This window comes from Lissotriton vulgaris, chromosome 7 (assembly GCF_964263255.1).
Source record: "Lissotriton vulgaris chromosome 7, aLisVul1.2, whole genome shotgun sequence".
Lineage (NCBI taxonomy): Eukaryota > Metazoa > Chordata > Amphibia > Caudata > Salamandridae > Lissotriton > Lissotriton vulgaris.
Genome location: NC_141695.1, coordinates 605,180,730 through 605,207,490, shown reverse-complemented (window position 1 = coordinate 605,207,490; position 26,761 = coordinate 605,180,730). Strand labels below are relative to the sequence as shown.

At 44.7% G+C, this 26,761-nt stretch overlaps 1 protein-coding gene across 2 annotated transcripts in view; it reads left to right on the top strand.

The window, feature by feature from the left end:
• Positions 1-26,761, top strand: part of LOC147702103 (uncharacterized) — a 574,906-nt gene that overhangs the window by 72,369 nt on the left and 475,776 nt on the right. For both annotated transcript variants that reach the window (XR_015297502.1, XM_086930735.1), the window contains exon 2: positions 25,376-25,486. Coding sequence is in view for 1 of the 2 variants with exons in the window: in XM_086930735.1 (XP_086786861.1) it covers positions 25,376-25,486 (111 nt within the window). In the remaining variant the exon portion in view is untranslated. The remainder of the gene's footprint in view (positions 1-25,375; positions 25,487-26,761) is intronic.

Here is a 26,761-nt window from a genome sequence, read left to right as displayed (position 1 = left end):
AAGCGCCAGAATACAGCAAAGTGAGCAGGTAAATAAAGTGCTGATGACAGATTTTTCGTAATGCTTTTAAAAATGCGTCGATTTTAAAATTAAGAATTCTACAAAGAATGCACAGTGAGTCCCGGCTTCCGCCTCAGGACGTAGTTACACTAACACACACACACAATCGTAATCCTCAACTATTTGTAGCCTTCGGGGGTCCTGGTAAGGGCCTTCAGCTATATAAACGGGGTGTTTCGAGATGGATCACAAGTGCCATTCTACATTGTCACAAGGCTGCAGGAAAACCTCTGACTGGAAAGATCCGAGCACATTCCACGAGATCTGTGACTTCTTCAACAGCCCTCTTTGCGGGGGTGCAGATTAAGGATATTTGCAGAGCTGCTACCTGGAGCAGCGTTCACACCTTTACCAAGCATTACTGCTTGGAATCTCTGCAACAAGATAATGTGGCAGTAGGACAGGCTGTCCTGAGGAACCTATTCCACTAAGGGTGAGCTTTCCTTTCTTTCCCACCTTCCGTCTTTCACATTTTGTATCTAATGTCATGTTGTCTATTGCTATAATTTACGATGCAAAATGTGATCATCTTGCCAACTGCTTGTTACTCTGATACAAAGCATGGAAATCTATGAAAGTTCCAATACTGGGGTAAGAAAACAAGTTACTTACCTGTAACTTTAGTTCCCCAGTATTGGTAACTTTAATAGATTCCCATGCGCCCACCCGCCTTCCTGAGGAAAGCTCAGCCTACAACAGATATGGTGTCTAAGTACACAACGGCTACGAAAATCTGAGGCTCTGAGGTTTCTTCAGGAAGGTTCTAAGTGGTGAGGCACTTCTGATTGGCTGATGCCAAAGTTTGGTCTCTTTTATACAAAGAGGGTGACATGCTACAAAAGGGAATGAGGCCTAGTCCTTTTTCCATTGTCTTTTGTAGCTACAGCTATGGTATTTTTGTTACCGAGACTCCCATTCCGACGACGGGGAATGATACAAAGCATGGGAATCTATGAAAGTTACCAATACTGGGGAACTAAAGTTACAGGTAAGTAACTTGTTTTCATTCTGTAATACCTATAGGAATCCGGGCAGTATCTTCATCTTGTGTAAGGCCATTTTCCCCATCGGATTCAAAGGGAGAGCCTGCCATTTCTGAAGGTAATCTTTGGTCTTCTTTAGCAATGGGGCAAGGTGAGGGACCAAGTTAGCTCCGGGTGGAAATCCCTCCAAATCCCAGGTAGCGAAATGTAAGGTGTCTGATTGGAATATTTGTTTGCCAGTCCAGCAATTCTCAGGAAACGTGTAACTGAACCAGTATTGATTTGGCCGGGTTGAGCCTCAGGCCTGATGCTTTCCCAAAGAGTTCTAGGATTCTCAGATAGCAGAGGCCCGTACGAATGGGATATGCCATGAACAGAAGCATGTCATCCACTTATCGGGCGATATGTTCTTCATGGGATGAGTTCCAGCGCCATCCATGGTTTTGGGCATTGATCGAATTAGTCAGGCTAGTGGTTCTATTGCGCATGCAAAAAGTAGGGGGGAGATGGGGCAGCCCTGCCTCGTTCTTCAGCAGATAGGGAATTCTTCTGAAAGAACCCCGTTGATCAGGACTGGGCCGATGGCTTGGAGTATAACGCCTTTTCAAACCCTCTAAAGTACGGGCCAAAGCCTGCTCCTACCAACATGGCTTCTGAGTAGCGCCAGTCCACCGTGTCGTAGTCCTTCTCAAAGCCTATCAGTAATAGGTCTAGGTATGGTGGGAGGAGATGACGGTGGGCCAGGCCACGTGCAGGCGTCTCAGGCAATGCCTCGTACTATGTTGTGGCATGAACCTCCACTAGTCAGGATGTATTAAGATGACAAGTATGTTCTTGAGGCGGGCAGCGAGGATTGTGGCACACATTTTGACTTTGGTGTTTATAAGTGAAATCGGATGATAGTTAGAGCAAGAAGTGGAGGGAGTCTGCGCTTTAGAGATGACCACAATTGTAGCCATGCCAGTGTCTCGCGGAAAGCCTCCCCTCTTCACAGCCTCCTCATACAAAGTCTGAAGCTATGGTGTCCGGATCTCCCTGATCGCCAAGTAGTACTCTGCTGAGTAGCGGTCAGGGCCTGGAGTCTACCCATAGCCAGCTCCAAAATGACTTGGCTTATCTCCTCCTGTGAGATGGGTTGGTCAAGCATCTGAATATCCGCCTCCAGCAGTCGTGGAAATGGAGCATCCTGCAAGAAGTTGGATTCTGAATCCGAGCCCGATATCAATTCTCTGGAGTAATGGCGTTTGTAGTAAAGAGCAAATGTCTGGGCTATCGCCTCAGATGCCTGTTGAGTGATACCCTCTGCATCTATGATTTCGTGAATTATCTGATTAGCCACAGGGCGAGATGCCAGCCAGTAAAGGAGCTTACCATTTTTGTTCCCCCATCCGTAGACACGGGCTGTGGAGGACCTCCACATCTGGCCGATTCTAGGGAGATATGACGAGTTTCTTTGAGTATGAGTTGGAGCTGGCAGGATTTAATGTCTCCTGGTGCTGTGCCTTTTCCAACCGGATTGCATGGGCTTCCAGTTGGGAAAGGTGTTCTTCCCGAGCCTGGTGTATCCTTCAAATATAGCCCTTGGCAAAGCCTCTGATAGTGGCCTTACTGGCAGCCCATAGCGTGCCTGGTGATTTGACCGTGCCCTCATTAGGTTGGAAGTATTCTCTAAGTTTGTGTTATATAGGCTTTTTGCATTCTTTATGTTGTAGGAACCAGGCGTTAATTTGCCAGATAGGACGAAGAGCATCAGTAGGTCCCCCCAGGCCCATGAGTAAGGGTGAATGATCTATATTCCCCGGGCAAGTGTTTGGATGTTTGCTACAAGGCGACAGTTGGGGCGGGCATAAACAGGATACATGAGTGGGTGTGATGGGCCGCAGACGTATGGGTGGATTCCACGTTCTCCAGACATCGCTTAGGCCAAGTTGGGAGGCCCAATCCGTGAGTCTCTTGGCGCCGGAGCGTCGACGAGAGGAGGGGACGCAGTAGCATCTCGGACTTGGTCCATGACTGCATTGAAGTCTCCTCCGAGCACAGTTAGTCCCTGGGGGAGAGACTACAGCAGAACTGCAAGACCATGGAGGGGAGAGCTCGAGGACTGCTGGGGGAATGTAGACAGTGATCAGGTTGAAGATTCTCGCCCCCCCCCCCCCTCTCCCCTCCCCCACCCCCACTTTTCCGGTGCGGGCCAGAAAACGTCCCTGGGATTTGTGTAATCCAGAGTAACTACGTATGGGAATGAACAGCAGATCCGGATTGCTACTCCTCCGGACCCCCATGTGAATCCAGCATGGAACACCCTGTCCAACCCTTGGCAGGCTAGGAATGGGCAGTGAAACCTAGGTTTCCTGCAGTATAAGGGCGCTGGCGGCAGACTGGTGTGAAAACTTGAAGATCGCAGAGCGCTTCACCTTGTCCAGGAGTCCATTGACATTCCAGGAGCGGATACGCAGGGGTTCCAGATCAAGGTGGGGTGTCTCTATCTTTAGTATTAAATTGATTTTATTGGCCGAGCACGATGCAGGACAAAACAGGACACTGGCTCCTACAACCCAACGGGCCGGCTAACATCTGATCAGACCATGGTAACGAGACCAGGAATGAAAGCATACCGACTGAAATTGAACCCAGCATGTTGCCTTCAACCCAGAGAGGGCCGGCCGCATGGTAAAGAAGGGAGAAGGGAGAAGGCAATCGCTTCCCGTCGAGTGGGTAGCCATATGGTCCAGTGTGCTGCCTGGAATGCAAGCAGTAGTAGCTGGCAGCGGGTGCTATCTTTAGAGGGACTGTGATTGCTGATCTGGGGCGCTCTCAGGCCTGTGCTTGTTAAGACCATGGCCGGAGAGTAATGGTTTATCTCTGGTCCAAGGTCAGTGTGCGGGTGGTGTATACATGTTGTGTGTCGTGAACAACCGGGAAAAATAAAACCAAAGCATGCAAACAAATCCTCAAACTGTCCCCTCCACTATTCCCCCTCCACATACTTCTTCTCTTGAAGCATCTGTCTCCCTAACAGTAAGAACTAGAACAAGTTCAACTAGTGTGGTGTGAGGACAGAGTGTCGTACCCTTCCATATTATAGGAGTCAGAAATGTTCAGGAGTCCGGAATTCGTTATGGCCAGCAAGGCTGACATGAGGCTGCTAGCATTTCTTTTGGGAGCATCAGTTTATATTGCTGGACTGCAAGAAAAATCTGTGTCTCTGGCTACTTCCATCAGTGGGGTTGGGGATCGACTCCGGGGTGTCTGTTCACCCAGCTTCAGTTCCTGCAAGAGATCTTGTGGCCTCTCCTTCACATGAGAGCCAGACATACTTCTTGCAGTCTCTCTAGACGATGAGGATGTCCTCCTTTGTGCGTTGGGTCCACGCCTGAACCGGGTGCGCCTCTGCTGCGGTTTTGCTGCCCTTCCTCACTTTGCCACAGGATTCAAGCCAGCCTGGCTGATTAAGGATGTTACCCAGAAACCGGTCGCAGGATGCTTGTTTCTGGTTCAGGGAAGACCTGGTTTGGCAGTTCGGGCTGGACTGTTCCCATGTGGCACAGGGTCAAGACTGATTTGCATATAGCCGGGTCTGAACTGAGGTGGCAAAGTGAGGCACAGCATGATGATGGATTCAACCCAGATCTGTGACTGGGGTGAGTGTCTGAAAAGTTTCAGCGCTCTGTCCATTATCTCCTTGTGTTTGCCCTTCCCATTGCGGCACTGGGTTGCACCTGTGTGGGGGACGAGGAGACTGCTCCATATGGGTCTGGGAGGGAGGCGGTTTTGCAGATTTGTCTTTGCCCATGTTTGGCAACGTTTTTACCCTCTCAATCACCCTTGCGGATCTGAGTCAGTCAAGGCCAGCATATGCCGGGGGTCTGGAGACACTTGGGGTTGCCTCTCATTTTACTCCTTCAGCCCTGCTTCAGGTGTCCTTCAGGGCCTTCCTCCTGGGCCCAGGCCTACAGAAAGTGGCACTTTGCATGGCAAGGGCAGAGTCTCATTCTTGGAGCCCCAAGGCTGCCACACCACCCAAATCACTTTTTCTCCAGCAGCCACTGAACCTCCCCAGCTTTTGTTCTTGGCCTGCGCACGAATGTGACCCTCTATGCTGTTTGAGGAACTTTCTCGTCTCGTGTAGCTCAGTTTCCCACTGGGCTACATGAGACGAGAACGTTCCTCAAACAGCATAGGCAGATGATAATTTTATGGACACTTTAGGATCTTGAAACTGACTCCATCGAGCATTTGAGTGAGCACTTACAATAAGAGCCATCTTGAGTGGGCTACTTCTGCTCTACACACTGTGCCCCGACTTCAGAGTGACCAATTCGTCCATCTGCCCTTTGTTATACTGCTCCCTTGAGAGAAGCCAAAGGTGGCTAAAAAAGCTAGCAAGTTGTTCCCTGGAGGCCAAATATGAGCTCCAGTTTGCTCTAAAATCTTATAAAAAGCTGGTACAATTGACCCAGGATAATGTCTTTGAAGATAAGATTATGGGACCTTGCAACTCCTCCAAAGAGATTTATTTAGTTGTTTGTTCCCCGTCATGTATTTTTCAGACCTTTGAGCACACAAAGCAATTGTGGGGTGTACTGTCCAACTTCTTTGAGGAGAAAATCTCCAAGATCTGAGAAAATATGGGAGCTTTTCATAATACTCCCGGCTATGTGGTCTGGTTAATCTACTCTGATGTTCATTCCTGTTTTACCAAGTTTGATCAGTTAACTTACCAAATGTTTATGAATTTGGTGAGTTAATCATCTCAGTCACCTCTGCGCTACTCTCAGTGCGTTACGTCTCCACTCACATACTGCACTGAGAGACTCCTTCATTCAATAGGCATTCCCCGGTATGTAGCATCATGACTTGTGTGCTAACCCCCCCAACCCCCCCGTTCAATGCCTCCACCCCCCCTGGCTCTGCTTTCCATTCCCATAACAGTGTGCCCCGCGTTGTAAGTTCTTAGACTGAAAGTCAAAAGTAAAACCCCCTTTGGACAACTTAGCAGTTCAACTATCAAACATGCAAACCAAGGATCAGCCAATATCACTGTACGGGGTTGGGGAAGGGCCCCGGGCTATGACTGGCTACTTCTGACCTAGGGGAGGTCTGAAGGGTCGGATCTACTGAAGGAGAGGCTGAATACGGTAACAGACTTTTCAGGGAGGGCTTTATTTTGATAACTTTGGAATAAGTCTTTCTTTGTCGACTCGTGAGGCGCTCTCGGGCAAATGCTGCGGGGTCATAGGTTGTAGTCCGGGGAGAATCCAGGGTGCCGAGATCACGGGTCCGATCTTCTCCCGAAGGCAGCTCCGCCAGTACCGTGTGGAGAAGAGAAACGGAGTATTAGGACCACATACACACTAACTCTCAGGGACCGGGGGTGAGGGAAACCAGTGCACGCGTGTATTTACATAAGGAGGGTTTGTGACGGGTTTGTGCTCGTGAGGTAGGGGAAGCGGGACGGCTGTACAAGGGGCTGTACAGTTACTCTACTGGGGGCAGGGTGCGTTGTCCCATCCAACCCGCCATATGCCCCATACCTGTTTAAGCCACACCCCTCCCGTGGGCGTGTGGCGGGGCGGCTCGTTCCTCCGCGGCTCTCCTGGCCTCCTCGACTCGTCTCCTGGGCTCTTCAGGGTCTCGTCTGCTGGGCTCTTCAGGGTCTCGTCTGCTGGGCTCGTCAGGATATCCTCTCCTTCGGGGCAACGGCTGGCTTTCTCCTCTCGTCCACTCGACTCAGGGAAAACGTTGTCCATCCCTTCCTGTTTCCGGGGTTCTTTTGACGTCGCCACGTCGAAGGAGAGGGGCGTGGCTACCATGGAGGACTCCCAACCCTTAAAGGTGTACGGTTCGTCTTCCTGGATCGTCGGCCACCAATAATCCGGATCCCCGGCCTTCCAGTCCTCTCTGTCCGGGCTGTCAGGGGGCTGCATGGAGGCAATGGAGGTAGGTGAAACAGGGGCGGCTGACCACCAATGCACAGTCTGATCCCCTACCACGGGGTTTTGCGCGCCCACCCCGTCACAATCACCAAAACATAATTCCAAATATAATTGTGTGTATGTATGTGTATATATGTCTGTATGTACACACGTAATATAACGGCTAGTTTTTCCTATAGAAAATGTAATATGTATTCATTAAAATCATAATACATAAAGATTCATTATATGTACACATATATTCAATGTTTAAAAAAAGAGCATAACAATCATTCAATGCACGTAGAGATAAATAGTCAAAAAAAGAAAAAAATGAGGCAAAATATTATTGTTAAAACCTCATAAAACCACAAAACATAGCGGGAGAAAACAATTGACAATTCATAATATCATTGATACAACACCAATCTGAAACAAATCATCTGTTGAACCTGAATACTTTTATAGACTTAATTCTCAAATTCTAACAAAGATGTAGTGTGTCAAACTGTAAAGCATCTGCCCATTTCGATGGGTTCTTAGTAATAATGCCACCCACAGTTAAAAACCATTTATATTTTGGTGACATTAACAATTCCTAAACAGAAACATCCTTCCCTTTCATCGATCCACATCTTTATATCAATAATTCATAGAGAAGAGTTGAAATAATCACCCTTTAGCGTTGAAATAAAAATACCTTTTCTCCATAAGAGCGGAGACTCCTATTAAAACATTAAGGAGTCTGAATGTTTGGGACAAAGGTTAATCTTTCTGTATGTGTTATCCTTCGATGGGCTCCTCAATACCCTACAAAAACAGACATAAGTATGATTAAAACAAGCCCATCATGCGGTATGCCCCAATAAATCTATTAAAAAAAATATTATTGTGAATTATTGTGGACAATAATTACCTGTATTTTTGTCGCAGGCAAGTTCTGTCTAAAAGAGACTTAAAAAAATGATATAAAATCTACAAAAAAAGGGCCATATGCCCCATTATTGTTAGGCCATCTCCCATCATAGTTTGATAAATATAGGGAAAATACTCAACCAAAATTACCTGCATATATTTCCTTAACAGGTTCTGCATAAGGATTGCTAGACAAAAGATATCTCAGCGTTGGTGTGAAGAGAAACCCTTTGTTAAGTTTAGGTGGGCCACTGTTGCCTACAACATGAGAGCAATAATTTATAGCTATAACCTGAGAACCCATACCCTACCCACAATGCCCAAAAATCCTTATCTGGTCCATCCAAACTATCGGAAATTAAATCAAATATCGATTTAATTCTGACAGGTACTATATTGTATCTTTTGTTGTGTTACCGATCTACATATAGACAACACATAGCCTAGGTTTCTATGTATTAAGGTGTACTACTCGCTCGTGCACGGAACACTACCACAGTCAACAGTACCACATTAAGACCTCTAATGCGGGTGAATATATTAGTTACGGCAGATTAGTTCTTTAAAACTATACCTCCATCAAATTGCTTATAAACCCTCATTTTTATTGTTGCTTACATAAGATAACAGTAGGGTTTATGTGTATTAGTCCCCTCTGCTAAAACTACTCATCGCTATACTCCACCTCGCAAGTATCGCCGCTTACCTCAATATTAAACACCACTGGGGAAAGTCCTCTGTGTATATGGGAAAACACCCGTTGGCCGCACCTCCGCGATATTAATACTACTAATCTCTACCATGTGATTATCCAAAGGCGGGGCTCACCCACCAAAATGGTAGTCGCCATCTTGTAGTGGTATAGCTAATGTCGGTCTGGTAGACATTCTTCAGTAATGGGCAAGCAGGTAGTTATTGTCTAGCACAAATCAGCCCGAAAATAGAGATGAAATCCACAATATAATTAGTAAGGATGATAAAAATGATAAAAAAAATCGATAACCAATGAAATAAATTCAGCAATATTCAACTGGTGGTCCCTAACCACCCAATCGTTGCTCAGATATGAATATACCTTGAAAAAATTAAGACGAGGCATTTGGCAAAACAGTTCGTGAGGTACAATAAAACAATTTTGAATTCTGGGAAAACATTTAGGTCTGGGGCGGGTCATAAACCAAAAATACAGTCATCTGTTAAGAGGCGACACAGGTGGCTCTTAACCTCCAAGAGAGCTAGAGTGGGCCAGTATGTATGTGTCCAGATGTCTGGCATGGTGAGCGTGTGATCACTATGTGTGGTGTGCATACTGTTCCCTGATTGTCTGATTGTTCCTAACTACGTGTGGTATCTGACTTTGTGGTATTTTGGGAACGCGCCTTTGGACAAACGTGTTTTATTGGGGCCAGTCTCCTCGGACCTGTTTATGGTGTAACTGCCTATCTGTGGGATAGATCAGGGTTTTCACTGGTTGCGCGTTTGACTTCGGGCTGAGTGGAACCCCACCTGTGACCTATCAATCAGTAGGCTCAGGTGGTCAGACAGGCCCCATGACGCAAACCTATCTCTGAATCTGGGTTGATGGGGAGGTACTGGAACTGTTAATTGAGTAAAGGAGGACAACGCAGTCTGATCCTACCTTTTTAATAGCTTCTTCCTTGAATAACTCAACGGACTTACTTGAAGTTGACTGAGCACAGTAACAATGAACATGTGATTTTCTCCTGGTGGGTGATTAAACGTGTGGAGGGAGCACCTTGCATTGTTAGTGGTGATGTCTATCCTGAGGTATTTGCAGGAACGAAGGTATATTGTGTGTGATTGTTTCATAGAGAGTAAGACTCTGTATATACAGGTTAGTCCACGTCCTGAGCGGTGTAGTCAAATGATGTCATGACTAGAGCGGTTGGGGGCGGGGGGGTGAACTAGAGTGTCTAGGATAGGATTAGAAGATTCATTCAACCAGGTGTCAGTGAGCATGGGGATGTCTAGGCCCAAGTTGAGTATAAGGTCATCCATATCAGTTGAATGCTTCACAGCTGTTTAGCAACGCACATTTTAGGGTTGCTTTAGAGGCGGTCGAAGACATGGACAGGAGAAGTGTGGCTCACTGGTTAGAGGAGGCAGACCTGGAAGCAGAGGTCAGCCCGGGACGAGGGTTCAATTCCTGGCTCGGCGGGTCTTGAATCCTAAAATGTCCACGGACTCGACAATTCTCGCTCCGGTGCCTACTCGATTCAGGGGTTCACACTCTGCTACTCTGGGCAATAGCTTGCTTAATCTCCACAACGGCCCCTCGCGGTGGGATGCCTGGCTTTCACCTTGTGGATACCCTGCTGGGGCTATCTCACAGGGGAATACCAGGACGGGTTCCCTAAGCAAGCCCTTAGATACCGGGTCGGTGATTTGCGCTATATAAATACATGTACATTTACATTTACATATGTGCGTTAGTAACTTTTGTGAGGTTTGTTATGTTAATAAACCTAGTGCTACGGTAGGATGTGCTGATAGGGTGGGTGATAATAGTCTTGATTTGTGTGGCGGGAAGAGTCTGAACGGCAAAAGCAAGGTTGTAGGTATCAAGGAAGGAGAGTATATTGTTGCTTGATACATGTCTGACTAGCCTATTGGGCTGGGAGAAGTGATTAATGATGGGTGTGGATCTCCAGAAAGGTGTGAGAGCTATGTGTAAGCAGAGATAGGATCAGAGTGATAGTTGGGGATTAGGGAATTGTTAGTCTGGAGGTGAGTTAGGTGTTAGGACCACTTGAGCTCAAGGTTGGAGGTGATACGAACTGGTTTGAGAATGTCAGCTCAATTTAATTTCAGCTCAGAATTTCAAGAGATTTTTGGGAGGTTCTTAGTAGGGGAAGGCAATGGAGTGTAGAGGAATAGCAGAGCAGTTGGGGGAGCTGGCATTAGTGAGGATCATTGTCTGAGGCTTGGTAGTGGGTGGTTGGGGTGTGGGGGATGAGTTGGTCCTGCTAATGGGGGTGTGGGAGCAGGGGACTCCAAAAGGATGGGAGGTGGTGCTGTTGGATTGGTGTAGAAGTGGGTGAGTTTGGTTATCTTTTATATATATATATAACCTAGTTGGCCCTGGTTTTTGCTGCAACACTGCTTCGGCGGATATTTGTTTCTATCCAGGTTGCTGGATTTGCCAAGGCCCACCTCTAGGCACGGGAGGAGATGGAGCGGTGTGTGTGGTCATTGACTGCACTTTGGCGAGGTGTATTTACATACCTGCCCACGCGGAATGGATCCCTGTTGCCTGGAGGGTGCTGCAGCTTGAGGGACTGGAGGAGAAAGCAGAATTCGGAATCACACGGACTCTGGAGTATTGTGCCAAACTATGACGCTGTTCCACCCCCGCAATACCGACCCGTTAAGAACCATGCACTCTGGGACTTGTAGGCGCCATCAATTTGGCAGCCTACGAAAGGTATTAGCACATGTGACTTACCTGGGGGAGGAGCATCTGAACACCGATCAGGATGGGGCTGGGTATTTTAAACCCGTGATATTTTGCCTACATCCTGATCACACTCCTGGCGCTGAAGAAGGCTATGACGGCGAAATGCATCCGCAATTCTGTGTGATTTCCGAATAAAGCTGGCTCCGAAGTTTCCCCCGTGTGGCCTCTTCTCTTTCCTTGGAGGGAGTTTGGTTGAAGAGAGAGATATATATATATGTATGTGTATATATATGTGTGTATATATATGTGTGTATGTGCATATATGTATATATATATGTATGTGTGTATATATATATATATATATATATATATATATATATATATGTATGTGTGTATATATGTATATATATATGCATGTGTGTATATATGTATATATATATATATATATGTCCCCAGTTTGGCAGACCCCTGGCGCAGAATGGACAATAGAATTCAGTGTGCATTAATTATGCGTTTTTAAACAATCAGGTACTCGATGGATAAAAAGTGTGACTATATAACTTATATGTAACAATCACTGGTTTAACTTGTATCAATTGTAAAATAGTAGTCAAGATGACAATAAGAACTACAATTCGACAATAAGAACTACAATTCCCACGTCACCTCTATTATAAACACACGTTTTGTAAATGTTTTTGGCGGCACCCTATTGAAATAGGAGGGGCTCACTAATGTTTGTTGTATTGACCGTGAGAAAGCTGTGAGTGCACAGCGAAACGCGTCGGTGCTTTGTGCTGAATAACTGAATGCCATTTGGAAAATAAATCGAAGGAAAACTAATTAACACTGGGAGTGCGTTTTCACTTCTTCTTTTCGGAGGAGAGTTGGACATATATATATATATATATATATATATATATATATATATATATATATATATATGTATATATATGTATATATATGTATATATATAGGTCAAAAGAACACAATGTAACCTCGAATGAGTTGCAGAGTGGCGATTTATTCGTTAAAGGATGACGCGTTTCACTCCACTAGGGAGCTTGTTCACATAGCGCGCTCAGAGCCAATTCAAACATATAAATAGTGTGAATAAAGGTAGGACAATACAAAAAAGTGTATACACCCACTTTGCAAAGTGAAAATAAAAATAGTGAAAAGATTATATCTGTTGCAAGTGCACAAAAACTGCAGGAAGACAGAATACTATTCACACACATGAATACAAATGTACATTTGTGAAAGGATAATGAAAGTAAACACTGGAAACATAATTCATCTTATAGTGGGGAAATTAGATGTGTTGAATAATTCATTCCAGGGGAAAAATCACACCACAATCCTTCATCAACAAAATACCGGCATGGTGCCTGTTTCAATAATGGAAAACTCAAGTGGCGTTTACCAAGATACACTGAAAAAATATATATACACAAACCCACTATTGCAACACAGTGTTCACTTCATGTTCAAGCATTAATCACAATATAGAATATTAACTAGAATAGACTGTCTCTCAGGTCAAATGATCTAACATATGAAAAGTGGTGAATTAAAACGTGTTAAAAAAACATAATAAAGAAACAGTATTGTGATAAAATAAACCAAAGAATAAAACAAAAGATCTATTTTCGGGGAAAGCACATAACTAGAAACTAGGTATATTTAGAAAAATGAGCTTGGAGAAGCTAGTATACATATATATAAACAATCATATATTACAGTATACAGTTCCTAAATGCATTACATATCTATTTACAGATAATATGTACAAAAGATCGTCACCAGCCGGTGACTAATCCAAGACAGGCACACCCAAAAAGGTCAACAGTGATGAAATAGCTAGATGGTAATAATAAGCTATAAGAGAAAGGCGAGCACCAATAAGATGAAAAGACAGGGAATGAGTCAGCACAGAGGTATATTTAAAGGAAGTTACTCAGATCCTCCGTCAAATTAAGGCCATTTGGGGCCTTAGTATCTAAAGACAGTATGAAATGAGATTCTTTTTGTCTGAGTAACTTTAACCGGTCACCACCTCGAGTAGGCTGAGGCAGCGAACATAAAACAGTGTACTCCAGGTCTTTGAGTTTTTTATCATGTACTGCACGGAAATGCCTAGCCACAGGGTAATTACTATCACTGTTGATGATGGCACGAATGTGCTGAAGAATGCGTTGATGTACTGGGAGCTTAGTGCTCCCAATATATTCAAGATTGCAAGAGCATCTTAATTTGTACACAACATATTCCGACCTGCAGGTCAGGTATTCACAGATGGCTATAGGTGTTGTGCTGAAAGCAGTTACATATTGTGTACTGTTTCTCGCAAATGTGCAGGCACGACACGAGGTGCACTTAAAAAAGCCTGTTTTGTGGATAAGGCTCTTCTTAAGTGGACCCTCTGGCATAGGCCTGTTTAATGCATCACGCATAGAGGGCGCCCTTCTGAATGTTATATTAGGTGTTTTGGAAAGTAATGGCCCGAGAATGACATCAGTCAAAATTATGGGCCATTCAGTGCACAAAATGCGCCTGATCTTCCGTTCCTGTGTGCTGAAGTTAGTTATCATTCTTACATTACAATCAGTTACAGGAACATTAGGGGCCTTTGTTGCAAGCAATGCACTACGTCCAATGGAACATGCTTTCTGAAGCGCTTGTTCTAGGATTTTATCAGAGTAACCTCTATTGAGGAAACGTTCTTTGGACTCGCTGAGACAGATATCAAGTGACTCTTTGTCACTGCAAATCCTGCAAATGCGAATGAACTCCCCATAGGGGATGCTTCTGATAGTATGGGCTGGATGGGCGCTCTGGGCATGCAGGATCGCATTGCCTGCTGTAGGTTTGCGGTGGAGACATGTTTCGATTTTGTTGTTCTGTATAAACACTCGAACGTCAAGAAACTCAGCTGGATTGGATGTGATGGTAGAGGTGAACTTGAGATTCAAATCATTTGTATTTATGTCCATCACAAATGCATTGGCTTCTTCCACAGTACATTTCCATATTATGCAAACATCGTCTATAAAACGCCAGTAATTGACTATGTTGGGTAACCACCGACGATATATATATATATATATATATATATATACACATATATATGTGTATATATATATATATATATATATATGATCAAGGGCTGCACAGCCCGAAACGCGTTGTCGTGAGAGGTGACAAATAAAATACTTCTTGCCTGAAACATTTGCTGCTGAGGCCTGAGTTTCCTTCTTCGCCTGGCGTTTGCTTGGAAGTGGTGGGAATCGTTTCGAATATATATATATATGTATGTATGTGTGTGTGTGTATATATATATATATATATATATATATGTATGTGTTTATATGTATGTATGTGTATATATATATGTATGTGTATATATATGTGTGTGTGTGTGTGTGTATATATATATATATATATATGTATATATGTGTGTATATGTATGTATGTATGTGTGTGTATATATGTATATGTATGTGTGTATATATATGTATATGTATGTGTGTATATATGTAAGTATATGTATGTATATATATATCCAGAGAACTGCTCAGAAAGACCGCTTCCCACGTGGAACTCCCGTGAGCAGGAAACAAGCAGACACAAACCCAAGCTATGTGCAAAATTAGTGCGTTTATTTGTTGACGGCCATAACGAGTTTCACCACCGAAGTGGCTTGATCTATATATGATATATATATATATATATATGTATATGTATGCGTGTATATATATATATATGTATGTGTATATATATATATATATGTGTGTGTATATGTGTATATGTATATATCTATATCTCTATCATGACACTGGCCAGACCTAACCCCATTTAGAGGCCTCTGCCCCTCTAGAGGAGCCAGGATAACGAGGATTATCCTGAGGGAACTCCATCGAAAGAAATAATTGCAGTAAGTCCTTCCATTTTTTCCCATGCAAAAATCAATGCAGAATGGCAAAGTTCTCTCACAGCTGGCTGAAACTAACCGCTGTTGTGTGGGTCCTGCAAGCTATCAATGGCTTCCACAAAGGCTTTTACAACTCCCCAGACAGATACCCCCCCTACATGACCTCTTTGCTCTTCTCAGAAGAGGGGTAGCTTCTAATCCGCTGATGGCGGAATTGGCAGCAAAAGAGGCTATCTTGCATATATCCCATGGGTTTTGTTAGCAGCCTTTTTCTGTGGAGAAAAAAAAGACGAAGGTCTCTGCCTAGTAATAAACCACAGAGAATTCAAAAGGTTGCTAGTATATCCCTCCTTCAATATAGAGGGGAGTCCACTCTACAGGGATATTTTGTGTTTGGGAGATTTCTTTGTATGTTTAGACTTCAAGGACACATATTTGTTGGTCCTGATATTCAAGCCCCATCGCAGATTCCTGCAATTGAGTTCATTTGGAGAAGTTTCAGGGGTTTGAGTTCAAAACTCTTCCATTTGTAAAAATCCCGGCTCTGATTAATAAAATATAAAGTTTTACATTGCGTATACTACGACGGGGGCTGACTACATAAAATGGGTAGGGCAGAAAATCTGAAGTGTCTCTGATACCAAACGGAAAGGGGAGCATACATACACACACTATGGGAGTGTTCAAGGATACAGGAATACTGGAGAGATATACTAAGTGAACTTGAGAAAATAATAAGATACTATACAGCCTGATCCTAAATATATACTCCCGGGTGTGCTAATTATGGTAGACCTCCCCAGGGCCAAGCTTTTTTTGCCAACCTGTGCCTGATAGTAGCCAAGACAGATATAGCGAGGAAGTGGTGGTTGTCAGATGCACCAACTGTTAAGGAATTAATAAAAGCCATGGACCTCTACATGGTAGCAGAAAAGTCACATATCAGATGCAAGGATGCCAGAGGAAGTTTTGTAAGATATTGACCCCATTGTTGGAATACTATGGTAAAGAACTGGAAGAAGACATACCTGAACCATGTTATATGTGCTATGGTCTGGGATTAGGGGCAAAGGTGGGATTCAGGAACAGTTTTGGGTATCATGAAGTATGCGAAGGCTGTGCAAATGAGGGTAAATATTGTCAAATCTGCTCTACTGGCCGATCAATCTAACATTGTTTTGTAACACCAGATGTAAACAACGATGTGCTTGCTGTGTCTTGTATTCCCAGACAATTGATAAAGGTAAATAAAAAAACCTCTTCCCTTTTGGTATTTTGTCAGCAGAATGATCTCTAATGAATGACCTGAAACCGGTTAGGGAATCACTCTGGATGCGAGCCATTTGCCTTACAGTATACCTAAATGATATCCTTATCATGTATGATCCCCAGGAGAGTCTGACCTAGCAACTGAAGAAGGTAGTCTGTCTCTTGGAGGGTGTGGGGTTCATTTTCAACAGGCGGAAATCCACATTGTTCCCACTTTAGGCGGTAACATTCCTTGGGCTTGTTATAGACACAGTCAGGGCCACTTTAAGCCTCTTTTTCCTAGAAGATGGTCAGAATACTCCATGAGGGCTCTGTCCAGACCCAGAATGTCACTAAAACAGTTCTTGAGAATAGCTGGCCTGTTCTCATCCTTGATACAGGTAATTTTCCCGGTCCCTTTCCACTACGGAGCCCTCCAGAGACTAAAAGCTTCACGCTTTGGATGAGGCCTTACAGACTCTCACTGTGCTGCCAAAGGAGGGACCGGCTGCTGCTGCCTAAGGGAAGGATTTCGACTGCACCTCGCGGAACCCGCTTCGCGGGTCCCGCATCGCCGACGTTGCCCATCCTAGTGTTGGCCTCTGCAGGGTGAGTGTGCGAGCGACAGGGCTGCGAGCGCTGGGACCGGGACTCACTTTCCCAGGAGTCCCGGCAATCCCGAGGCCAAGTCAGCTGGCCCGCTCTCCCTGACCGCCCCGCCCTGCATTGCAGCACAAAAGGACACGGCCCAAGCTGCCTATTGGGACGCCATACAGACTCTCACTGTGCTGCCAAAGGAGGTACCGGCTGCTGCTGCCTAAGGGAAGGATTTCTACTGCACCTCGCGGAACCCTCCTAGTGTTGGCCTCTGCAGGGTGAGTGTGCGAGCGACAGGGCTGCGAGCGCTGGGACCGGGACTCACTTTCCCAGGAGTCCTGGCAATCCCGAGGCCAAGTCAGCTGGCCCGCTCTCCCTGACCGCCCCGCCCTGCATAAACCACCACCTCTATTGACGCCCTTAAGAAGCGACGAACCCCGCTGCGCGGGAGCGCCCGGGGCTAAGCCCGGGCAAAGGGCGGGCCCTCTGTGGCCCTCAGTGGCCAGAAGAGGCCGGGCTGGGCCATAAACTTTGGTTGAGAATTTCTATTCTATCTGTGCCCAGATTCCCTGGGCATACGGGTTATGTCCACTCGTAAAACTAGAAGCATGGCCGTGGCTGTTGCTGGCGCCAAAAAACTGACTGGGACTCTGGACGACTTTATCACCCGCACTCATGCACTAATCGATGAGGGAATCATACTCATGGACAGGAGAGTATCACAAGACCTGGCCATGGCCAAGCGCTCATCACTGGGCCTGATCGCACAGGCTCAGACACCCTGCACCGATTCTCGGCCACAAATTCAGGCCCTAGTACATAGTCATGATGAAAACGGGGACACGGATGCCATAAACACTGCCCAGGACCTGGAGGCCTCACCCAATCTAAACCTCTTAATAGAGAGTGGAACACAACTTCACGAGTCAAACACCTGTGATACTACTGCTGCTATGAATGAGAGGGGCAGGATTGAAGGGGCTGTCCCCAAGCAAAAACATAAGGGCAATAAACAAACTACTTCCAAACGAAAGAAGGTCCAGATTCCCCCCAACCCCCCTAACGGTGATAAGCTCCCAGATGCTCCATCCAGCTCAACAGGGGGGTCACTTCCTAATAAGATTGGTCTACCCTTGAATCTTCTTGACGACACTTTAATTGATCAAAGTCTGGAGGAAATCTTAGAGCTTAGTGCTGATGTTGGAAATTCACCCACAGTACCACCACAGGAGGAGGACGGTTTAAATACTAGTAACTCCGCGATTTTTAATATGTTAAAAATCATGTTAGAACCCATAGAGGCTAGACTACGTTGCCTGGAAACTGTCCTAAAAAATATACACAAGGACATAAGCGCACCTAGTTTTACCTTAAATAACAAAACTGCCCAGGCTCCTAATCAGACTAAATCATCAAAACCTCAGGCGACTGCTAACAAAACTTTGGAGACTAATAAAGTGGTGCCGAAGAATCGCGGTAATACTTCAAATCAGATTGTGCCTAATACTAAGCCCCCTGCAGCAGAGGGAACTAAGAAAACCGATCCCGCCCACATTCCCTCTAAAAACAACCCAACTCCTCAGGTTGCACCCAGGGATGGCTTATCCCAGCCTGTAAACCCCGAAGCACCTGATAAAGCCAAATGTAGGGCTCGAAAAAATATCCATCTCCCTCCTGATGCTTCCCCCTATGTGGTGATCCTCACTGGGGTTACGGAAATCCCCGCATCAGAACAAGAGTCGAATCAGGCTTCAAAAAATAAAGTATGCCACTGGTTAGCCAACAACTATCCCCTTCCGCCAAATATTCCTTGTAACATCTTGATGATAGAGAGAGCTCCATGGGTAGGAGATAATAGGAAAAATCTCCCAGGGGATTGTGTAGTGGTTACCTTCGAGAACACTGAGGTCGTAGACTTTATCTGTAACAGTAGGGCTCCCAGATACCAGGCGAGCACGGTGACTGCCAGACCTTTCGTATTTCTATCTCCCACAAAATCAAGTTGACAACCGATGGAGTTGGTTTAAGGGTCCCAACGTCCGTAAACCCAGACAGAAATCCAACCTTCCCTGGGACTCACAAACCCCTGGTCGAGAGGAGGGCTGGGACGGGGGATGGAATTTGGTTAGGAACAGAGGTGGCAGACCACCGCAAGGTGGCCCTTTTTTCGGCCCGCATTTCATTCAACCCTATCATTACTTCCAACAGCTGAATGGTCCTGTTAATCCCCTGCATTTCCTAATGGCGAATCGCTTTGAATGCCTCTCAACCACAGATTGGGCTGACTGACATATACAGGGCCCCCCCAAAGGGAAGGGGACCTCAGACCATTTTAACTTTTCCCTGCGAGGAAGTGGCAACAACAGACCTGCCCATAGGTAATCTTCCTTCTACCCCTGATAACAGTCTGGTGGAGTCTGAGAGTCAGAGTATACCTATTCCCCCCCCACCGCTCCATCGGCGCTTGGTAAAATTCTTACCTGGAATGTGGCAGGTTTAAATTCAAAGGCTTTAGACCCTATATGGCAAGGGTTTGTAAAACATTACGACATTATGGGATTTCAAGAAACATGGGACACCACAACAAATTTTGCACTGGATGGCTTTTGCAGTTTTTCCACTCCCGCAGTTTCTGGCGCAAGAGGAAGAGCAAAAGGTGGCCTACTAACACTGTGTTCCTTGGATCTGGTAGGAGTATTTAAACAAATAGAAACCGTATCCGCGAATATGCTAGTCGTGGAGTGGACCCTACCTGATTCCCAAACTTTTTTATTGGTTAATTTCTATAACTCAAAGGAGTCCTCCTGCGTGAATGAACATTTGACTTCTTTATTAAATTTCTTGTCGGCCTATAGATATGATTGCACCCCTGCCCCAGAGATTATAATCCTGGGCGATTTTAACATTCACCCCTGCGAGGGAGATTGTCTTAACGATAGATATGGGGGCCTACCAACAGAAGCCATTCCCCACTTTGTCCATACAATTGAGGGTGAGTGTCTTGAGTCTCTCTTAGCGAACTTAAATTTATTTGAACTTGATCAAAGTAAGAAGGATCCCAGAGCCCCAACTTTTGTGGGCAAAGACGCCAACACCATCATAGATTTCATCTTTGTCTCATCTGGGGTTTTGGCAAAGGCACGCGAGTATACGGTGGTCACTGCTAGTTTCAGTGATCACAATCCTGTTCTCTTGTTGTTGGATCTAGATTGTTTTCGGACCCGTATATCGACAGACGTGAAAGCCCCAAAGGATTTGAAGACTAAAGACCAGGGAAGGCGCCTAAAATGGGAGCAGATAGTTCCCGAACAATTTTTCCAGTTACTCGCCCAAGAATCCGAAGCCGACATGGCAGTGTGCCTGGATCCAACTGCCCGGGGATCTGAGGTTGTGGTTGCCTATGAGGAGGTTTGTGCAAAGATCTCCAAGAATTTGGAGTTAAGGTCTGCTGGGCAAAGGAACAAGAAAACTTATAAATGGTTTACCAAGGAATGCTCGCAGAAACACAGTGCCCTGCTGAAAGCCCTAAAACAAAAACCAAGGGACAGGCTTTTAGTGGCCAAACTAAGGAAGGATTATAAACCCGCAGTTCTCAATCGCAAATCTCAAATTAAGGAGGAAGCGTGGGAAAACCTATTATCTTTGGATGTTTTGAGAGATAGTAAAAAGTTTTGGGCCACTGTGAACCAGCCCTTTTTTCCGAAGATGGGAAAACTGACATGGATTGTGTGATAGAAGACGGCAGATGGTTAGGCCACTTTGAAAAGATCTACGAATCCACAGCATCTGGTTCACCTGATAGTGCTCATGACTCTTCCAACTTGGTTATGGAATTCAGCACCTTGGAGGTCGAAAGGGCCATCAAAGACACAAGTAAACACAAGGCCCCGGGCCCTGATGGGGTCCCTGCAGATCTCTACATCCAATACCCACAATTTTGGTCAAAGATATTAACGAATGTTTTTAATGCAATACCCACAGCTGGCTTCCCTTCCTCTTGGTCCACCTCCATCATCGTGCCTATATTCAAGAAGGGGAACAGGGGGGACCCGGCCTGCTACAGGCCAATCTCCTTGCTGGACTCTGCCGTTAAGATCCTGGGCAGAGTCATCTTGCAAAGGCTCGGGGATTGGCTTGAGGAGAGCGGGATCCTGTCGGACTTACAGTATGGCTTCAGAGCACACAGAGGGACTATGGACCAATGTCTTAACCTTCACCTTATTATTAGTAAGTACACTGTGGTGAAGGGGGGGCTTCTTTACTTGGGATTTATGGATTTATCATCCGCCTTTGATTTGGTCAACCGCTCAAAACTGTGGATTATTTTGCGCAATATGGGTTTGGACACAACTCTGGTTAATTTTTTGCACGATCTTCATTTAAATTTGTTTGCTTCTGTTAGGGTGAACAGGGATGGAAGGTGTACAGCGAAGTTTAAGTCCGGGAGAGGTGTCAGACAAGGCTGCATTCTGGCACCTCTCCTTTTTACACTGTACATCAACTCCTTGGGGAAATCATTGAACTCAGTCACCCCGGATATTCCACGTATGGGGGGGGGGGGTACCTATCCCGGTCCTCCTATACGCGGATGACGCCGTCCTCTTAGCTCGGACTGGCACAGGCCTCCAAAAACTACTAGATCATTTTGGCCTCTTTATGGAAGCACTGGACCTTAAGATTAACACTGCCAAATCCCATGTCATGGTCACCGGTTCGCGAAAGAAACACACGAAGATCAGGTCCTTTAGCTGTAACAGCTCACCAATCTCCAGGGTCCCTTTCTTTTGCTACTTGGGCGTCACTTTCGATGAGAAAGGAACGTGGGGCGCACAAATTAGGCTAAAACAGAATGGAGTTTCTAGATCCACCACAGCCCTTCTGCATTTCGCCAAAAGATTGGGCTCAAGACCTATGGAAGCGATGACTCGTATCTACAAAGCTAAATGTCTGGCTATTGCCTCCTATGGAGCTGCTATATGGGGCTATGTTGCAAGCCCAGGTATTTAAATCGCAGAAAACAACTTCATACGAGCCTTGTTATCACTCCCAAAATCATCCCCTATACATACAATTCATAACGAAATAGGTCTGGGCTACGTTACTGACCTCCTAAAAATGTCCCCAGTGTTATGCTGGGTTAAAACCTGGACAAACGAGGAAATCAGCCTAAATCATTGTATTCTCAAAGACTGTATGTCTCTGGACAAAGCCAATAACATCCTGTGGCTGGCGTATGTTAGAGCGGCATGCGCGAGGCTAGGACGTCCAGAAATGTACTCTCTGCCACATAATCTAAAAAAAGAGGATATAAAGTGGGTCAAACTGCATTTTCAAAATTTGTTGGAGTGTGAAAGGGAAATGGTTGAACTTGGCAAACCAATGGTACGTTTACTCTTCCAACTTTCTTCAACTACAGCCATGGAACCTTATTTGAAATATGTCACCAAGCCCTATCATCGCTTTTTACTTATAAGGTTCAGGTTCAACCTAATACACCTTGTGCTTGGCTCGCAATCAAAGTGGGGTTCACCAGAAAACTTACCCCCCTGTACCTGTGATCGTTTTTCTATACAGGACACCCTCCATTTAGTTATGCTCTGTGAACACTACCTGGTGGCTCGCAAAAAATTCCTGGTCCCTATTCTGAAAGATCTGAACTTTGTCCAGGTTCGGCCAGCATTATTATACCTACAGATGCTGAACTCGGTACAGGTCACATACGGGGTAGCCTGTTTTCTGGTAGCAGCTGCCAGACAAAATAAACTAAGAACTGCTGCTACTATGAATCTCCAAATCTGACACTTGTAAACTTTGTTGGAAATTACTTAAATACGCTGAAATGGATACTTACCATATCTATCTTTCGCTTTTAAAACTGGTAAATTTTTTACAAAAAGTCTTTATTGTGTTCTTATGAAGGAGTTGCAACCTTTTTTCATACATGTTTAATTGTATTTTAACTTGGTATCATGTACGTTGTTCTGCTTTTATGGTTTTAACTAACCGAATAAAGTTTCTTTGACTGACTGACTGGATGAGGCCTCACTTATTGTGAATCAGTACTTTTTTCTGAAGTGGCCAAGGATGAGATCAGTTAGTGGTTGGCACATATGGAAGTGTGAATTGAGAGGGCCTGTCTGAGACCAGACCTGGCACTGGTTCTAGTCAGATGTCCTCAGAACAGGCTAGGGGTGCAAGATGTGGAAAATTATCTACAGAAGTGGGATGGTGAGAACAGGAACGCAAGTTACACATCAACTGCATGAACCTCATGAGTGGGTCCTTTGCAATCAAATGGACTGAAGAGAGAGTACTATGTTTTGTATTACATAAGATAGACTGCATCTCCTCTGTGCCAAACATGAACCATCTGGGTGGAACGTAGTCGTCTTCTGACAAAAATAGCCGAAGACGTCTGGCACTTCTGCCTATAGAATCAGGTGTCGGGGAACATGAAGTATCATCCTTTAAAGAAGAATATTGTGGTTGACTGGAGCTTAAAATATCTACAGAATACAAGCGTGTGGAAACTGGATCTTTAGATATTCCATGCCCTGTATCTGAGGGCCTTTTTCGTCTGATCTGTTCACATCACAGCCAGATCAGCAAATCAACAATGACTTCAGCTGGAGACTAGATCCGCATGCAGCAGCGACCAACACCTTCCTTCAGAACTGTAGCTAGGAAAACGGTTATGTGTTCCCACCATTTGCGATGATCAGAATAACTTTATCTTAGGTAAGTAGATAGAAGGCAGATGCTGTGATTGTCGCTTCTATTTGAAGGTCTCAAGTTTGGTATCCAGTTTTACAGAATGCATGCAAACAGCATTTGTGAATTCCTGAGTTTACATTTGTTGGTACATTACAGCTGAGAATTGACTGTCCCAATGCTAATTTGATAGGGTTCCTCCCTCCATCACACCTTTATGAAGCTAAAGTAATGTGTATGAAGTAAATGCATGGCACTTGATTTAGGTCCCCCCCCCCCCTCGTTTAAGACTGTGTTAAAACGGTTTAAAGCCAAGAATGACTGTGTTAGGACTGTCCGAACATCGTCTTAAACTGTAACGTAATCCTTTAATTTAAGACCATCATGTCTACTCTGATTTAAGCCTGGGATAAAAGATAATAAAAACTGAAATATTAACTTGTGTTTTTTTTGTTCTGTACTGACCTAAAGTTTACAGCTTGTCTCTCCTGCTTCCATCTAGTATTAAAAATGTTTCTCAAAGTGGTGCTTTGATGCCACTGTAAAAGATTTTATTCCAGGTCCCCTTAACCCAGAAGTGCCTGGTGAAGTTGAAAAGGCACAGATCCAGAATGGCGAAACACCTCTGCCCTGTTTGATCTCTAAACCAGTGTGGCAAAATATTAGGGGGCATCGTATGGATAAGTGGAGAGCTGTATTCCTATTTTAAGGAGAAAATATTCTAGTTGAAATAATCCTTTCTACTGGTATCACCCAATTGGATTGTTCACCAAAGAGCAGGGCAGTAGAGGTTCATGAGAAATGTACCAAGTGGAAAGGAAGCAAAGAATTTTGAGTGGAACACAAAAGTAATTGGGTCGCGATTCCAGACACTCCTGGAAGTCCCAGAAACAGACCAAGCAGTAACTTGCCTATGGTGATGTGGGCCCACCCAGCAGGTAGGAAGTTCAGCAGGACATCTTGGGAATAGATTCTTGCATTGGTGAGGACCCCAGTTGAGAATCCTAATAATAAAGTTTCAGACTGGGAGATCAGTATGATCTTGGTGGAAGCCGAAACTTCAGCAGAAACCAAAGAAAGATGTAAGTACAGGTAGGAAGAAAGACGTATGTCCAAGAGAAGAATTTCCAACCTGGAAACGAAGAGGGCTCTGTAGGCACCAATGAACATGTTCTTCTCAGGAAGGAATGGGGACTGAAGCGGTCTCTCTGTGGAGAGACTCATTAAACACTGTCACATAATATTCAAACTGATGGAACTGAAGAGTGAATTGTTGTCCCTTGGAACTCTATGGCAGACGTTTGTTCTGACAGTGTGGTCTGCGAGCAGCTATCCTCTTTCACTGTGGTGTTTCACCTCGCACACTGCCCAAAACCCCAGTCCAAAAACAGAGTACCCCAGCTTTGGGTTCCAGAGAGTACCCCAGCTTTGGGTTCCAGATTGTGATCACACGCTGATGTACCTACAGTGAGAGTGGGAGCTGGTGTTTGGCTTGTTACTTACTGTGCATTCCTGCAATTGTGATTTGTGAACTCTGTGTAGCTTCACTTCTATCTCTGTCTCTCCCTCCCCCTTTTTGTATGTCTCTCCGCAGCCAGCATCTTGAGCATGCAGGCAGCAGGGAATGACCCCATCACGGACACTTCACTGCACCTCTCATCCTTCTGTGAGGTCCTGGAGATGATCCTGCGTAAAGGCCTGATACGTAAGTATGTGATTCTTTTGGAGAATGATGGGTTGGGGGAGAAAAATGCCCCTTTCAGGTATCTGAAGGAAGTGTTGGCGTCCGTTTATCTTTGAGATGTCTGCAGTCATTTGTTGGGATTGTGAAGGGCATACTGTGCTGTGCCTTTGAGCCCCTAAGTACATCTACTGGAGACTGAGTGGCGTGCGGGGTACCCTTTATCATAACGTTTTGCAAAGGGTTTCTGGGGAGAGCAGACTGCCATTCTCATAGTTTCGCAAAGAAACTCCTGGTGAGGTGAGAGGGGAGTGAATGCTGCCATTCCTCAGTGTTCTATTCTGGAATCGGTACAGTGTTTCAGGGGTAGAATTTTGTAAATCACATATTGTTTAAGGGACTGGATGCTTCAGAAAAATACTTGTCTGATAAAAATAAATTCACTTGTCCCTTTTTGGTGCTACTCAGTGAGTTGACAAATTATGGTCGCGTTCCTATTATATCAAAGCTCCCTGATTTTTGGGGCTCACATTATATCAGGATTTAGATTCTAGCAAGGCTCTGATTTGATCACATTTCTATAACTCTACCTACAGTGGCCTTAAAATAAGGAGCGAAATGGGAATTCCAGGTTTGGAATGCCATAAGACTCTTTGCAAACCCACAAACGAACATGTACAAGGGTATTCACTGACATCGCTCCAGTCGTTTTTGAACTGGGAAAGGTTGGAAATGTACTCCTAACAAAGGCATGAGCAAAACAAATCCCAGGGTGGGCAAAATAATGGGGTTAGAGAAAGTGAATATGCAATACTCGGCTGATTTTTGCATGAGTGTATATTGCATGTATATTTGCACATAAGAAAATGGAAGTAACAAACGTTGGCTAGGAAACTCTTTTCAGACCTACTTCTGTAAACTCCTGCGAATTCCTGAATGTTGGAAATTTACACCAGTGCAAGGACATACACCTGCCGATTCACTTTTGTGAATTGCTTTAAAAAGCGGGCCCCTATTTTATTTTTATGTTGCTCATGTAGATTTGACACTACTTATTCATTAATATGTATTTGTTTAATATACTGGCATGCACCAAGCACATTTTACTAAACTATGCTCAGGTAAATTATATTTAAAATTGCTCAATAGTTTTACAAAATTTTCTGCTATTTATTGTTGATTTTTATTTTGAAAGTAAACCATCACATCTTGCTTTCACACTTATGCATGTATGTGCATATAAGGAGAGCATTCTGGAACAATTGAAAATAACCTCAAATTGTTACATTTTACAAACTT